Raw genomic sequence first — 14,644 nt, 5'->3', positions numbered from 1 at the left:
AAATCAGATGACATAAACAGAGAGATACTCCATGTTCCTGGGTAGGAAGAATCAATATTGTGAAAATGACTATACTACCAAATACAATCTACAGATTGAATGCGTTACCTGTCAAATTACCAATGGCATTTTTCACAGAACTAGAACAGAAAATTTCACAATTCATATGGAAACACAAAAGACCCAGAAGAGCCAAAGCAGTCTTGAGAAAGAAGAATGGAGCTAGAGGAAGCAACCTTCCTGACTTCAGATTATACTACAAAGCTACAGGCATCAAGACAGTATGGTTCAGTTCAGTTCAGTTCAGTCGCTCAGTCATGTCCGACTCTCCGCGACCCCATGAACCCCAGCACGCCAGGCCTCCCTGTCCATCACCAACTCCCGGAGTTCACTCAAACTCATGTCCACAGAGTCGGTGATGCCATCCAGCCATCTCATTCTCCGTCGTCCCCTTTTCCTCCCACCCCCAACCTTTCCCAGCATCAGAGTCTTTTCCAGTGAGTCAACTCTTCGCATGAGGTGGCCAAAGTATTGCAGTTTCAGCTTTAGCATCAGTCCCTCCAATGAACACCCAGGATTGATCTCCTTTAGAATGGACTGGTTGGATCTCCTTGCAGTATAAGGGACTCTCAAGAGTCTTCTTCAATACCACAGTTCAAAAGCATCGATTCTTCGGTGATCAGCTTTCCTCACAGTCAAACTCTCACATCCATACATGACCACGGGAAAAACCATAGCCTTGACTAGATGGACCTTGGTTGGCAAAATAACGTCTCTGCTTTTTAATATACTATCAAGGTTGGTCATAACTTTCCTTCCAAGGAGCAAGCATCTTTTAATTTCATGGCTGCAATCAGCATCTGCAGTGATTTTGGAGCCCAAAAAAATAAAGTCTGACACTGTTTCCACTGTTTTTCCATCTATTTCCCATGAAGTGATGGGACCAGATGCCATGATCTTTGTTTTCTGAATGTATGGTACTGGCACAAAAACAGAAATATAGACCAATGGAACAAGAAAGCCCAGAAATAAACCCACACACCTATGGGTAACTTCTTTTTGACAAAAAAGGCAAGAATATACAATGGGGCAAAGATAACCTCTTCAATAAATGGTGCTGGGAAAACTGAACAGCTACATGTAAAAGAATGAAGTTAGAACACTTCCTGGCACCATGTGGGCTTCCCTTGTGACTCAGCTGGTAAGGAGTCTGCCTGCAATTCAGGAGACCTGGGTTTGATTCCTGGGTTGGGTAGATCCCCTGGAGAAGGGAAAGGCTTCCCACTACAGTATTCTGGCCTGGAGAATTCCATGGACTGTATATAGCCCATGGGATTCCAAAAGAGTCAGACATACCTGATGCCATACACAAAGATAAACTGAAAATGGATTAAGGACCTAAATGTAAGATAGGAAACTGTAAAACTTGGAGGAAAACATAGGCAGAACACTCGATGACATAAAGCAAGATCCTCTATGATCCACTTCCTAGAGTAAAAGAAGTAAAAACAAAAACAAATGGGACCTAATTAAACTTAAAAGCTTTGTGCAGCAAAGGAACTATAAACAAGGTAAAAAGACAACCCTCAGAATGGGAGAAAATAATAGCAAATGAAACAACTGACAAAGGATTAATTTCCAAAGTATACAAGTAGCTCATATAAGTCAATACCAGAAAAACAATCCAATCAAAAAGTGGGAAAAAGACCTAAACAGACATTTCTCCAAAAAGACACTTAGATGGCTAATAAACACATGAAAAGATGCCTAACATCGCTCATTATGAGAGATTATTATTATTATAGCAAATCAAAGCTATAATGAGATAACATTTCCCACTGGTTAAGTACATTCTTAGATTATTTTTTAATTTTTTTAAATTTATACATTCTTAGATTTTGAAGTCCAAAGTGTCATCTCTTTAAATATATACGTACATATATATATTAATATTCTCTTCATATAGACATATATATCTATATATATCTGTTCCATATGTACATATGTATGTATATGTGGAAAAGTGTGCTCATCTAGCTGCCCTAGTTTACTCAACTCTTAACCTAAGGATTGAATCTCATAATTTCTCTGGGATTACCTATTACTTATTTTAGCTATGTATGTTGTTGTTTAGTCACTAAGTAGTGTCTGACTCTTTTGCAACTCCATTCACCAGGCTCCTCTATCCATGGGGTTTCCTAGGCAAGAATACTGGAGTGGGCTGCCATTTCCTTCTCCAGGGCATCTTCCCGACCCAGGGATCAAACCCAGGTCTCTTGCTGGGCAGGCAAATTCATTACTACTGAGTCACCTGGGAAGCCCTTAGCTATGTATAGATTTATTCAAATCTTTAAAACATTTTTTATTTTGTTGTGGTAAAAATGTTTTAAGTGAGATCTCTCTCAACAGATTTTTAAGTATACAGTACAGTATTGTTACCTATAGACACAATGTTGTATACTAGATTTTTAATTTATTTGTCTTGTACTGCTGAAACTTTGCATCTGTTAATCAACAACTGTGAATTTCTCCCTCCTCCCAGTCCCTGGCATCCACTTTTCTAATCTCTCCTTCTATGAGTTTGACTGTATTCAAATCTTGAATAAATTGATTGTATCAATAGAACTGTGAATTTTCTATGTTTGAAGCTTTTACTCATTTCAGAACTGTGGAGCGTGGACCAGATACATCTTTCAGTTTATTAATTTCATAACTTAGAATTTTTAAAGTACTTGCATATTTTATTCCTATATCTTTGATTATAAACTTGAAGATTTGTGAGTCTTCTGAAAACTTTCTAATTAAATTGTTGCTGAACTTCGGAAAGCACATTTTGTTCTAATATTATATAAAGAGTTTTTAATATCTTCATATAATTTCTTTTCCAGTTCAGGACCATGAGGTTCATCAGAAAATTTTGGCAACTGATGTTCGTTCTAAAAATACATATGACTTGAGAAAAATGTCAAGTGAAAAACTAAAAGATAATCACAATGAAGCTGATGAGGAGTGTTACTTATCTATTGGCTCACCTCCTGACCAGGATATAAAAGCATCTTCATTGTCAAAGGGTGGTCCATCTACTGCCGAAAAGAGAGAGACCTACACTTCTGAAAATTCAGTAAATATGCTGACTTCAAGTACAGAGATTTCTCGTAAAACCAGAAAAAGGTGAAGTTTTGTTTATTTATGAAATATTAATCTTTCTGTAGCAATTTAATTTTTTATGTTAAAAAATGGGTAATTTAGTCTTTTATGTATTTTGCAGTAAGTAATGAATATTTGCATGTTATGAGAAAAGTAGATATATGTTGGGTATATATTCAATTTATATTTATTATAAGTGAAAGTCACTCAGTCATGTCTGACTCTTTGTGACCCCATGGACTATACAGTCTGTGGAATTCTCCAGGCCAGAATACTGGAGTGGGTAGCCTTTTCCTTCTCCAGGGGATCTTCCCAACCCAGGGATCGAACCTGGGTGTGCAGCATTACAGGCGGATGTTTTAACAGCTGAGCCACACGGAAGCCCTTAAAGTGTACTTCTGAAAAGTTTCGGGGTAAACTTTTCTATGATCTATGGAAACACATATTTTTTCTTTTTTCTTTAAGATCTAAAAAAAAAAAAATTAAAGACATATAGAAGATAAAACAGTAGGCACTCATATATTCAGATTTGACATATGTGAATATTTTGTTATAGTCAGATACTTTTTAAAAACATTTTTTGAGTGTCATATAGTTGAATTAAAATGTATTAATTACTGCTGTATAGCAAATTGACTCAGTTAAGCATATATATATGTATATATACACACACATTCTTTTACATATTCTTTTTCATTATGGTTTATCACAGGATATTTTTTTTCTCGTAATAAATTTTCTATAGCTTCCTAAGAGAAATAATTTGTATTTTCCATATGTTATTTTTTTAATTACCAGGGTAGGTATGTATCAGGTCACTTTGAGGGGTAGCGAGCAGTAAGTATTGTTGAAGATAACTGTGGTAAACCCACATCCATTTCCTGGGGCTTTCTTTCCATTTGGCCCTTAAGAAGCAAAATTGATTGTTCAAGGTCCTTTGCTATTGGAAAACTTCTGCCATAAGTATAATATCCGTATAGGGTCTTTCCTGTTTGATTCTTGGAGCTGAGGAGTTAAGTACATTCTAAGATATTGCAGTCCAGTGTGTGATCTGTAGCTCAGGATCCAGAGAAATGATATTATCTGGAAGCCTGTTAGAAATACATAATCTCAAACTCTGTGTTCAGTCAGTTCAGTTCAGTTCAGTCGCTCAGTCGTGTCCGACTCTCCGCGTCCCCATGAATCACAGCACGCCAGGCCTCCCTGTCCATCACCAACTCCTGGAGTTCACTCAAACTCATGTCCACAGAGTCGGTGATGCCATCCAGCCATCTCATTCTCGGTCTCCACTGATCTCCAGTAGCATACTGGGCACCTACCGACCTGGGGAATTCCTCATTCAGTATCGTATCATTTTGCCCTTTGATACTGTTCATGGGGTTCTCAAGGCAAGTATACTGAAGTGGTTTGCCATTCCCTTCTCCAGTGGACCACATTCGGCTGTGGTCCATGTGATCAGATCGACTAGTTTCCTGTGGTTATGATTTTAGTGTGTCTGCCCTCTATTGAATCAAAATCTACATTTTAATAAGATGCCCCAGAGCATTCAGATTCATATGAAATGTTTGAGAACTAGTATTTTAAGCTACAATTTTCCTTGTTATATGATTTAACCATCCTTTTTCCTCTTTTATTTTTTTTCTATCAGCAAATACAAAATTTAATTTTTCTGAACAATTTGTCTTGTGTAATTTGTGTGAGAGAAACACATCAGCTTTTATAAAGTTTAAATAAAGGCCCATTGGAAAATTTTGTAAGTGGTTGTATTATCACTGTAGGGAAGTTCAAGAAAACTTATAACTCAGCAAATGGTGGAAATATTCAGCTTGTCATCCTTCTAACCTTTTAGGTTAAGCTTTGAAGATAAAGATGTTTTAAAGAAAGTAGAAATAATGAATGAAGTATCAGAAACAGCGGATAAAGTATCAGAAGGACTACAAGAAAGGAAACAGTCAGGAACATCTCAAAAAAGAATACAAGATTCAGAATATGAAAATCAACTGCAAGCTAGGAAGAGTTTTTCAACATTGTTTTTAGAAACTGTAAAAAGAAAAAGTGAATCCAGGTAAGTTATTAAGAAATGGTTCACATTTTTCTTTTACATTCTTTGAATAGTACCTAAGGATTCTTAGTGACATTTAACTAGAAGTTACTCTTAATTGACATAATTTTTAATTGAAATTATGTTTAACCCATAAGGAGAGTGAATTTCTTACCAATAAACTAACCCCAGAGCCATCATTTAATGGATTCCAAATTAAATGTGAAATAAAAGTTTCTTCAGCTTTTATTACTTCTGTTCATCAATACTTTCTAGTATGTATGATATCAAAAAATAAAGGCAATAATTAGAAGTAAAATTGTCAAGGTGCCTATGTGTCATTGTTAAGTGTGTTAAATATATTTTTCTATTTCTTTTGATTGTGTTAGTAAAATGGTAGTCCTAAAATAAGTTTTAATCTGTTCTTGCCTACTTAAAAACCTTCAGTAGTTCCAGTGTCCACACACTGGTTTTTAACTGGCTGCACATAGAGTTAACTGAAATTGACAGCAGCTAGGGTTGAGAACCACTGGTCTACAGAATAAGTTTCAGAATTGTCAGTGGTCTACAGAATAAGTTTCAGAGTTGTCAACTGGTATTTGGGGCTTCCCCAGTGGCTCAGACAGTAAAGAATTTGCTTACAATGCAGGAACTCGGGTTCAGTCGCTGAGTCTGGAAGATACCCTGGAAAAGGGAATGGCAGCCCACTCCAGTATTATTCCCTGGAGAATTCCGTGGACAGAAGAGCCTGGTGGGCTACAGTCCATGGGGTCACAGAGAGTCAGACACGATTGAGTGACCATCACTTTCACTTTCACTTTATAGCTGATATTTAAGGCCTTTACACTCACTAGTGAAATGTTTCTGTCATATGTATTTGCAGTTGTCCTGGCTTTGGCACACCCTTTCCCCTTGTCATGTGCCAATTTATATTATCTTCTAAAAGTGTCACTCCAGTGTTTTTTAAAATAATTTCTTACCTTGTATTACAGTTTAATTATTTTATGTATGTCTTTCTTAGTAGATTAAGACATAAGCCCATCTTTCTGGGAGTTTAGTTTCTTTTGTATTTTCTATGAGGTCTGTCAGAGTGCTTTCAAATCTATTAGGAAGGTTTTATAAAAACATTGAATGAATGAAATTCCTCTTTGGTTCTGTCTCTGTACCATAGTTGACTCCTTCCTCCCTCCACCTCCATAGTCTTGCTCCTTCTCTCCCATCTCTCTTTCTCTTTCTGTATGTGTGTGTGTGTACACATAGGTACATATGGCATTTTTACCCCTGTGTGCATATTGTCCCTGCTATCTGATACAAATATGTTATATTTATGGACTAGCTATCAGTTCAGTTCAGTTCAGTCGCTCAGTCGTGTCTGACTCTTTGCGACCCCATGAATCACAGCACGCTAGGCCTCCGTGTCCATCACTATATGTGTCCAAAAGAGTAATTATTTTTTAATGTGTCAGTTTTTTTGATAAACTATTGAGTATAGTTTAATTGCTATAACCAGATGTAACTGTTCACTGTTCCTCATGTTTTCTTGCTTCTATGTTTTGCTTATGCTTTTCCTTCTGATTCTTTCTTGCATGTCCTCATGGCTAAATCATATCCATTCTTCAAGATCCAACCCAAATGGCATTTTTCCACCAAGCCAAAAGTCATCTTTGTGTATTCTGAATTTTAATATTTAATTAAAATTTTATTATTAATTTGGGCTGCTAAATAGACCAGCATAGTCTGGATGGCATGTTAGAGGCTGAGAAGTCCAAGATCAAGGCTCAAGTAGATTCAGTGTCTGATGAGACCTGCTTCCTGGTTCATGATGGCTATCTTATTGCTATAACCTCAAGTGGTAGAAGGTAGTAAGGGAGTTTTCTGGAGTTGCTCCTATAAAGGTGCTAATTCCATTCATGAGCCATTGCACCCTAATTACCTAATCATTACCTAAAGACCCCACCCTAAAATACCATCATATTGGGGATTAGGTTTTAATTTTTTAATTTCAGAGGGATATAAACATTTGATCTGTAGTAAGTGTGAAGGTTGTTTCCGAAGGCTATCTTTAGTTTGAATAACCTTAAAGTTATGAAGGAGGAGGAGGAAATGGCAACCCACTCCAGTATTCCTGCCTGGAGAATTCTATGGATAGAGGACCGTGGCGGGCTGCAGTCCGTGGGGTTGCGAAGAGTTGGACACGACTGAGCGACTAACACAAAGTTATGAAAGTCTCTTGAAATAGAATAAAGGAGGGATATAGAGAGTTCTTATTGGCTGGTTTGGGAAAACTTTTATCTTTAAATACATAGCATTATTTTTTGTTTTTCTGGCTGCCTGGCATGTGGGATCCTAGTTCCCTGTTCAGGGATTGAGCCTATGTCCCCTGCATTGCAGTGCAGAGTTCTAACCATTGGACCTCCAGGAAGTCCCTGGGATTACTTCTTTAATGTGTGGAATTAATAGATATTGCAGGTAATATTTGTTGTTCTTTAGTCCCTAAGTTGTGTCCACTCTTTTGCGACCCCAAAGACTATAGCCCACCAGACTCCTTTGTCCATGTAATTTCCCTGGCAAGAATGCTGGAGTGGATTGCCATTTCCTTCTCCAGGGGATCGTACCCTCTCCTGCATTGGCAGGCAGAGTCTTTACCACTGAACCACCTGGGAAGTCCTACAGATAATACACAATAAAGCAAGTTAAACATAGTTCTATCAGATTGGCTAAATAAGTGCTGAAGAATGATATTTGTTTAAACGTGATCTTCTATTTATATATTATATAGTCTCTTATTTATACTTTGTTTTTTTATTAGATTTTCTAGATTTTTCTAATTATATAAACTTGTAAGACTATGCCTATTAGAAGATATATTTCTTAGCCTATATATGTATATGTTTTTTTATATTGGAAGATTTATGAGGTGTTTGAGATTAGAGAAGTATAGAAGGCATTTTCATCTCATAATCTTTTTATAAAGGGAAAAAATATAGACATGATAATCCAATTTTTCTATCCTAGCTTTTCTTCTACTGTGTATAAAAATAGTTAAGCATCCTTACTCAAGTGAAAAAGGCAGAAAAAGGAGTATGTGTACTGCCTTCGGAATTTGGATGTTTGCCTTATTTATTTTTGCATATTTCACTCTAGGATATGGTTTGCTCAAGGCTGTTGTCATAAAGAGGAAGGAAATGCAAAATTATTCCATCAGATTAAACACATATGAAAATACGTGTGAATTTTCAAACTTGGAATGAGTTTTTTATATAATTTAGTCTATAATTTAGTAGTGTTTTCTTAAATTGTTAAGCTAGAAGGTGTCTCAGAAATAATCTTGTTTTGGATGTTAAGAAATTCATGCCCATGAGACATCTATTAAAACAAAATTTAATTTAACATTATAATAATGACATGCATTTTTATACTGTAAATGAGTATATCTGGGCAGTATTTATACATCTCTGGGTTTCATCTGTTTAATATTTCTAATGTATGGGGAACCTGAAATTAGTTGATGAAGTCTATAGAGATGCTTCCAGCTTTAAATTTCTGTGATCCCATCAATGTTAGAAATGAGTATGCTCAGGTATTAGAAATGTAAAAGGAGGGAAAGATTTTAAAGTGTAAGGAAAAATTGAAGAGACATGTCAACTGCTCTTTAAAGCAAAGATATAAGCTCTACTTTTTTGAGCTATTATTTATTGTAACATTTTGTGTTAGTTCTGTTGTTAGGCATATAGCAACTGTTCCACCTCATTTATCTCCTACAAATAATATGAAGTTATTGGAAGATGAATTTATAATTGATGAATCGGATAAAAGTTTTGTCAGTCAACCTTGGATTACTATACCAGGAAAGACTTGGCATCTAAAGCAGCACACAGCATCCCCTGCTGAGAGCACTGTCCTTCAAAGGAAGAAGTCAAGGGAAAAACATGACAATGTATCATCAATGGCTTTGACAAGTAACAAGCATCCTGGCAAAACTCACCCAGTAGAGAAATCTCAGCCCTCTGAACAAAAAATACTGGTTGCGAGTTGTGCTTTGACAGATGAAGTAGAAAATAACTGTAAATCTACAAAATATGAAATATATTCTGAGAATGCAAAAAAATCATCTGGAGGCAAAAGGACTATAAAACAAAAACAGAGAACAAAATCTAAGGCCAGTGTACCTGAAGAAGAAGTTGATGTGAGGCAATCTAAAGATAAAAATATAAATATGTCACATACTGTCCAAGACAAGTTACAAAGAAATTCACACAAAAATATGGAAGAGGGTGAAGAGATAAGCGTTAGCATTTCCAAAAATCAGTTGCTTTCTGTGGGTAAGTGTTTATATTAAATGTAACTATGAATATTAATCTACCACTTTGCTTTTTATAATATTCCTATTTAGCTTTAGGAAGTCAAAGCCTTGAAAGCCTGCAAGCTGTTTTCTAGAGTCTCTTTATTTTACATTGTACTTCAGCTCCAGGTCACTTGATTTTGAGGTAGCTTCTAAGATTGCAGCATATGTAAAGGGAGAAGTAAAAGGCAAATGCTTAGTAAACCAGGTAGTTAACAGAACACAAATAAGACAGCATCATATATTCTTGAGGCTTATTAAAATATAAATTTGGATAAGAAATCAGCTAGTGGGGCTAGTTCTTGCAGATAAAAATGAATACTTCTCTGTTCAATTATTTGCTTATTTAAAAATTATTGAATGTCAGACACTGTATTAGGCTCTGAACTTACAAAGATTGCTAATAAATAATTTTCATCATTAAAAAAGATCCATCTGGTAATGTCTGTAGACCAACAGATAAATATACATACCTCCACAGGATGATACTGGAAGCACAGAGAATAATCAACTGCTAATATCTCAAAAAACTTTTTATTTGGGGACAGTATATCATTTATTATACAAACTGGGACACATGAAAGTGGGAGAGGATGTCATGACAGTAAGCATAAACTCGGATTGTCCCAGTGAAACCTGAAATATAACTACTCTCTTTATGTCATCTCTCTGTATAGTAATTGAGGTTTATAATGGTTCCAGTATCATGAAGAAAAGATCAACTTGTGCTTTTTTGTATCACTTTTTAAAATTGAAGTATAGTTGACTTACAATGTTGTGTTAGTTTTAGGTGTATGGCAAACTGAATCAGTTACACACACACATATTCTTCTTCAAGTTCTTTTCTCTTACAGGTTATTACAAAATACTCAGTATAGTTCCCTGTGCAGTATAAAAGGTCTTTATTGGTTGCCTGTTTCATTTATAGTAGTGTGTATATGTTAATCCCAAATTCCTAATTTACCTCTGTCCCCTATTTGTATCTTTTTTATTTTTTCTGTAGGTTCCACAATAAGGGATATCATATGATATTTGTTTTTCTCTGTCTGGCTTACACCACTAAGTATGCTAATCTCTAAATCCATCCATGTTGCTGCAAGTGGCATAATTTCATTCTTTTTTATGGCTGAGTAGTATTCCATTGTGTGTGTGTGTGTGTGTGTGTGTATTGTGTATGTATGTATGTGTATAATCATCACACCTTCTTCATTCATCCATGGGTGGACATTTAGTTTACTTCCACGTCTTGACTATAGTAAGTAGTGCTGCAATGAACATTGAGGTGCATGCATCTTTTTGAATTATGGTTTTCTCCAGATCCATGCCCAGGAGTGGCTTTGCAGATCATATGGTAATGCTATTGTTAGGTTTTTTTTTCTTTTTTTAAGTTTTTAATTGAAGGAAAGTTACTTTACAGAACTTTGTGTTTTTGTCGTACATCAACAAGAATCAGCCATAGGTACACCCATGTCCCCTCCCTCCCGAACCTCTCTCCTGTCTCCCTCCATATCCCACCTTTCACATCCCAGCCTATCACAGAGCCCCTGTTTGAGTTCCCTGAGTCATACAGCAAATTCACATTGGCTGTCTATTTTACATATGGTATTTTAAATTTCCATGTTACTCTCTCCATACATCTCCCCTTCTCCCTCCTCCCGTCCCCCCATGTCCATAGGTCTGTTCTCTGTGTCTGTTTCTCCATTGCTGCCCTGAAAATAAATTAATCAGTGCCATCTTTTTAGATTCCAAATGTATGTGTCAGTGTACCATATTTATATTTCTCTTTCTAAATTAACTGCACTCTGTATAATAGGCTCGAGGTTCATCTGCCTCATTAGAACTGACTCAGATGTGTTCCTTTTTATGGCTGAGTAGTATTCCATTGTATACGTACCACGACTTTATCCCTTCTTCTGTTGATGGGCATCTAGGTTGCTTCCGTATTCTAGCTACTGTAAATAGTGCTGCAGTGAACATTGGGTTACATGTGTCTTTTTCAGTTTTGGTTTCCTCAGGTTGTATGCCTCGGAGTGGGATTGCTGGGTCATATGGTAGTTTTATTCCTAGCTTTTTAAGGAATCACCATACCATTTTCCGTAGTGGCTGTATCAGTTTACATTCCCACCAGCAATGCAAGTGTTCCCTTTTCTCCACACCCTTTCCAGCATTTATTGTATTTAGACTTTTTGATGATGGCCATTCTGACTGGTCTGAGGTGGTATCTCATTGTAGTTTTGATTTGCATATCTCTAATAATGAGTGAAGTTGAACATCTTTTCATGTGGTTGTTAGCCATCTGTATGTCGTCTTTGGAGAAATGTCTCTTCAAGTCCCTTTCCCACTTTTTGATTGGGTTATTTGTTTTTCTGGTATTGAATTGTATGAGCTGCTTGTATATTCTGAAAATTAATTCTTTGTGAGTTTTTCCCTTTGCTATTATTTTCTCCCATTCTGAGTGTTGTTTTTTCACCTTGCTTATAATAAGTTTCCTTTGCTATGCAAAAGCTTTTAGGTTTAATTAGGTCCGACTTGTTTATTTTTGTTTTTGTTTCCATTACTCTAGGAGGTGGGGCTTCCCTTGTGGCTCAGCTGGTAAAGAATCCACCTGCAATGTGGGAGACCTGGTTTGATCCCTGGGTTGAGAAGCTCCTCTGGAAAAGGGAAAGGCTACGCACTCCAGTATTCTGGCCTGGAGAATTCCATGGACTGTATAGGCCATGGGATCACAAAGAGTTGGACACAACTGAGCGTCTTGCACTGCACTGCACTAGGCAGTGGGTCATAGAAGATCTTGCTTTGATTTATGTCATCGAGTGTTTTACCTATGTTTTCCTCTAAGTTTTATAGCTTCTGGTCTTACATTTAGGTCTTTAAGCCATTTTGAGTTTATCTTTGTGTATGGCATCAGGTAGTTTTCTAATTTTTCATTCGTTTTCATGGAGCTGTCCAGTTTTCCCAGCATCACTTATTCAAGAGGCTGTCTTTGCCCCATAGTATATTCTTGTCTCCTTTGTCAAAAAGAACGTACCCATAGGTGTGTGCGTTAATCTCTAGTTTCTCTATCTTGTTCCATTGGTCTATATTTCTGATTTTGTGCCAGTACCATACTGTCTTGATGACTATAGCTTTGTTGTGTAATCTGAAGTCAGGAAGGTTGCTTCCTCCAGCTCCATTCTTCTTTCTCAAGACTGCTTTGGCTCTTCTGGGTCTTTTGTGTTTCCATATGAATTGTGAAATTTTTTGTTCTAGTTCTGTGAAAAATGCCATTGGTAATTTGATAGGTATTGCATTCAATCTGTAGATTGTATTTGGTAGTATAGTCATTTTCACAATATTGATTCTTCCTACCCAGGAACATGGAGTATCTCTCTGTTTATGTCATCTGATTTCTTCATCAGTGTCTTAAAATTTTCTGTATACAGTTATTTTTGTCTCCTTCCGTTCCGTTCAGTCGCTTAGTCGTGTCCGACTCTTTGCGACCCCATGGACTGTAGCCTACCAGGCTTCTCCGTCCATGGGATTCTCCAGGGAAGAAGACTGGAGTGGGTTACCATTTCCTTCTCCAGGGGAATCTTCCCGACCCAGGGATCGAACCCGGGTCTCCCGCATTGGAGGCAGACACTTTAACCTCTGAGCCACCAGGGAAGCCCTTTTGTCTCCTTTGGTAGGTTTATTCCTATTTTATTCTTTTTGTTGCAATGGTGAAAGGGATTTGTTCCTTAATTTCTGAGATTTTTCATTATTATTATACAAGAATGCAAGTGATTTCCGTGTATTGATTTTGTATCCCACAATTTTGCTGAGTTCACTGATTAGCTCTAGTAATTTTCTGATTTTAAGCAGTTTCTTTTAGGTTTTCTATTTATAGTATCATGTAATCTCTAAACAGTGAGAGTTCTACTTCTTTTCCAGTCTGTACTCCTTTTCTTTCTTTTTCTTCTCTGATTGCCATAGCTATGACTTCCAAAATGATGTTGAATAATAGTGGTGGGAGTGGACACCCTTGTCTTATTCCTGATTTTAGAGGGAATGCTTTTAGTTTTTCACCATTGAGAATAATGTTTGCTGTGGGCTTTTCTTACATGGCCTTTACTGTGCTTTGGTAGGTTCCTTCTATGCCCGTTTTTTGAAGCGTTTTTAACATAAATGGATTCTGAGTTTTGTTGAAGGCTTTTTCTGCATCTATTGAGATGATCATATGGTTTTTATCTTTCGGTTTGTTAATATGGTGTATCACATTGATTGATTTGCATATAATGAAGAATCTTTGCATCCCTGGAATAAACCTAACTTGATCATAGTATATGAGTTTTTTAATGTGTTGTTGAATTCTGTTTGCTTGAATTTTGTTGAGGATTTTTGCATCTATGTTCATCAGTGATACTGGCCTGTAATTTTCTTTTTTCATGTTGTCTTTGCCTGATTTTGATATTAGGGTGACTGTGATCTTGTCGAATGAGTTTGGAAATGTTCCTTCCTCTGCAATTTTTTTTTTTTTAGAGCTTTAGAAAAATAAGCATTAGCTCTTTCTAAATGTTTGATAGAATTCCCCTGTGAAGCCACCTGGTTTTTGGAAAATTTTTGATCACTGTTTCAATTTCAGTGTTTGTAACTGTGTTGTTTATCATTTCTATTTTTTCCTGGTTCAGTCCTGGGAGGTTGACCTTTCCTAAGAATCTGTCCATTTCCTCTAGGTTGTCCATTTTATTAGCATATAGTTACTCATAATATTCTCTTATGATTCTTTGTATCTCTGTGTTATCTGTTGTAACCTCTCCTTTTTCATTTTTAATTTTGTTGATTTGATTTTTCTCCCTATTTTGCTTGATGAGTCTAGCTAGTGGTTTGTCAGTTTTATCTTCTTGAAGAACCAGCTCTTAGTTTTATTGATCCTTGCTATTGTTTCCTTCATTTCTTTTTCATTTATTTCTGCTCAGATCTTTATGATCCCTTTCCTTCTGTTGACTTTGGGGTATTTTTGTTTTTCATTTTCCAGCTGCTTTAGAAGTAGATTTAGGTTGTCTATTCAGTGCTTTTGTTTCTTGAGATATGATTGTATCGCTATAAACTTCCCTCTTAGAACTGCTTTTGCTGAATCCCATAGGTTTTGGGTT

At 36.4% G+C, this 14,644-nt stretch overlaps 1 protein-coding gene across 1 annotated transcript in view; it reads left to right on the top strand.

Moving 5' to 3' along the window:
• The window catches only part of CENPC (centromere protein C), an 83,400-nt gene that overhangs the window by 15,217 nt on the left and 53,539 nt on the right, over nt 1–14,644 (top strand). The window contains exons 6-8 of the mRNA XM_055434281.2: nt 2,889–3,171; nt 4,997–5,212; nt 8,903–9,510. Of these exons, the coding sequence (XP_055290256.2) occupies nt 2,889–3,171; nt 4,997–5,212; nt 8,903–9,510 (1,107 nt within the window). The remainder of the gene's footprint in view (nt 1–2,888; nt 3,172–4,996; nt 5,213–8,902; nt 9,511–14,644) is intronic.

This window comes from Moschus berezovskii, chromosome 5 (genome assembly GCF_049115385.1).
Source record: "Moschus berezovskii isolate FMDL1 chromosome 5, NW_MosBer_1.0, whole genome shotgun sequence".
In the NCBI taxonomy this organism is placed as follows: Eukaryota; Metazoa; Chordata; class Mammalia; order Artiodactyla; family Moschidae; genus Moschus; species Moschus berezovskii.
The sequence above is the reverse complement of the archived record's forward strand: the minus strand, read 5'-3'. Positions and strand labels throughout refer to the sequence as shown.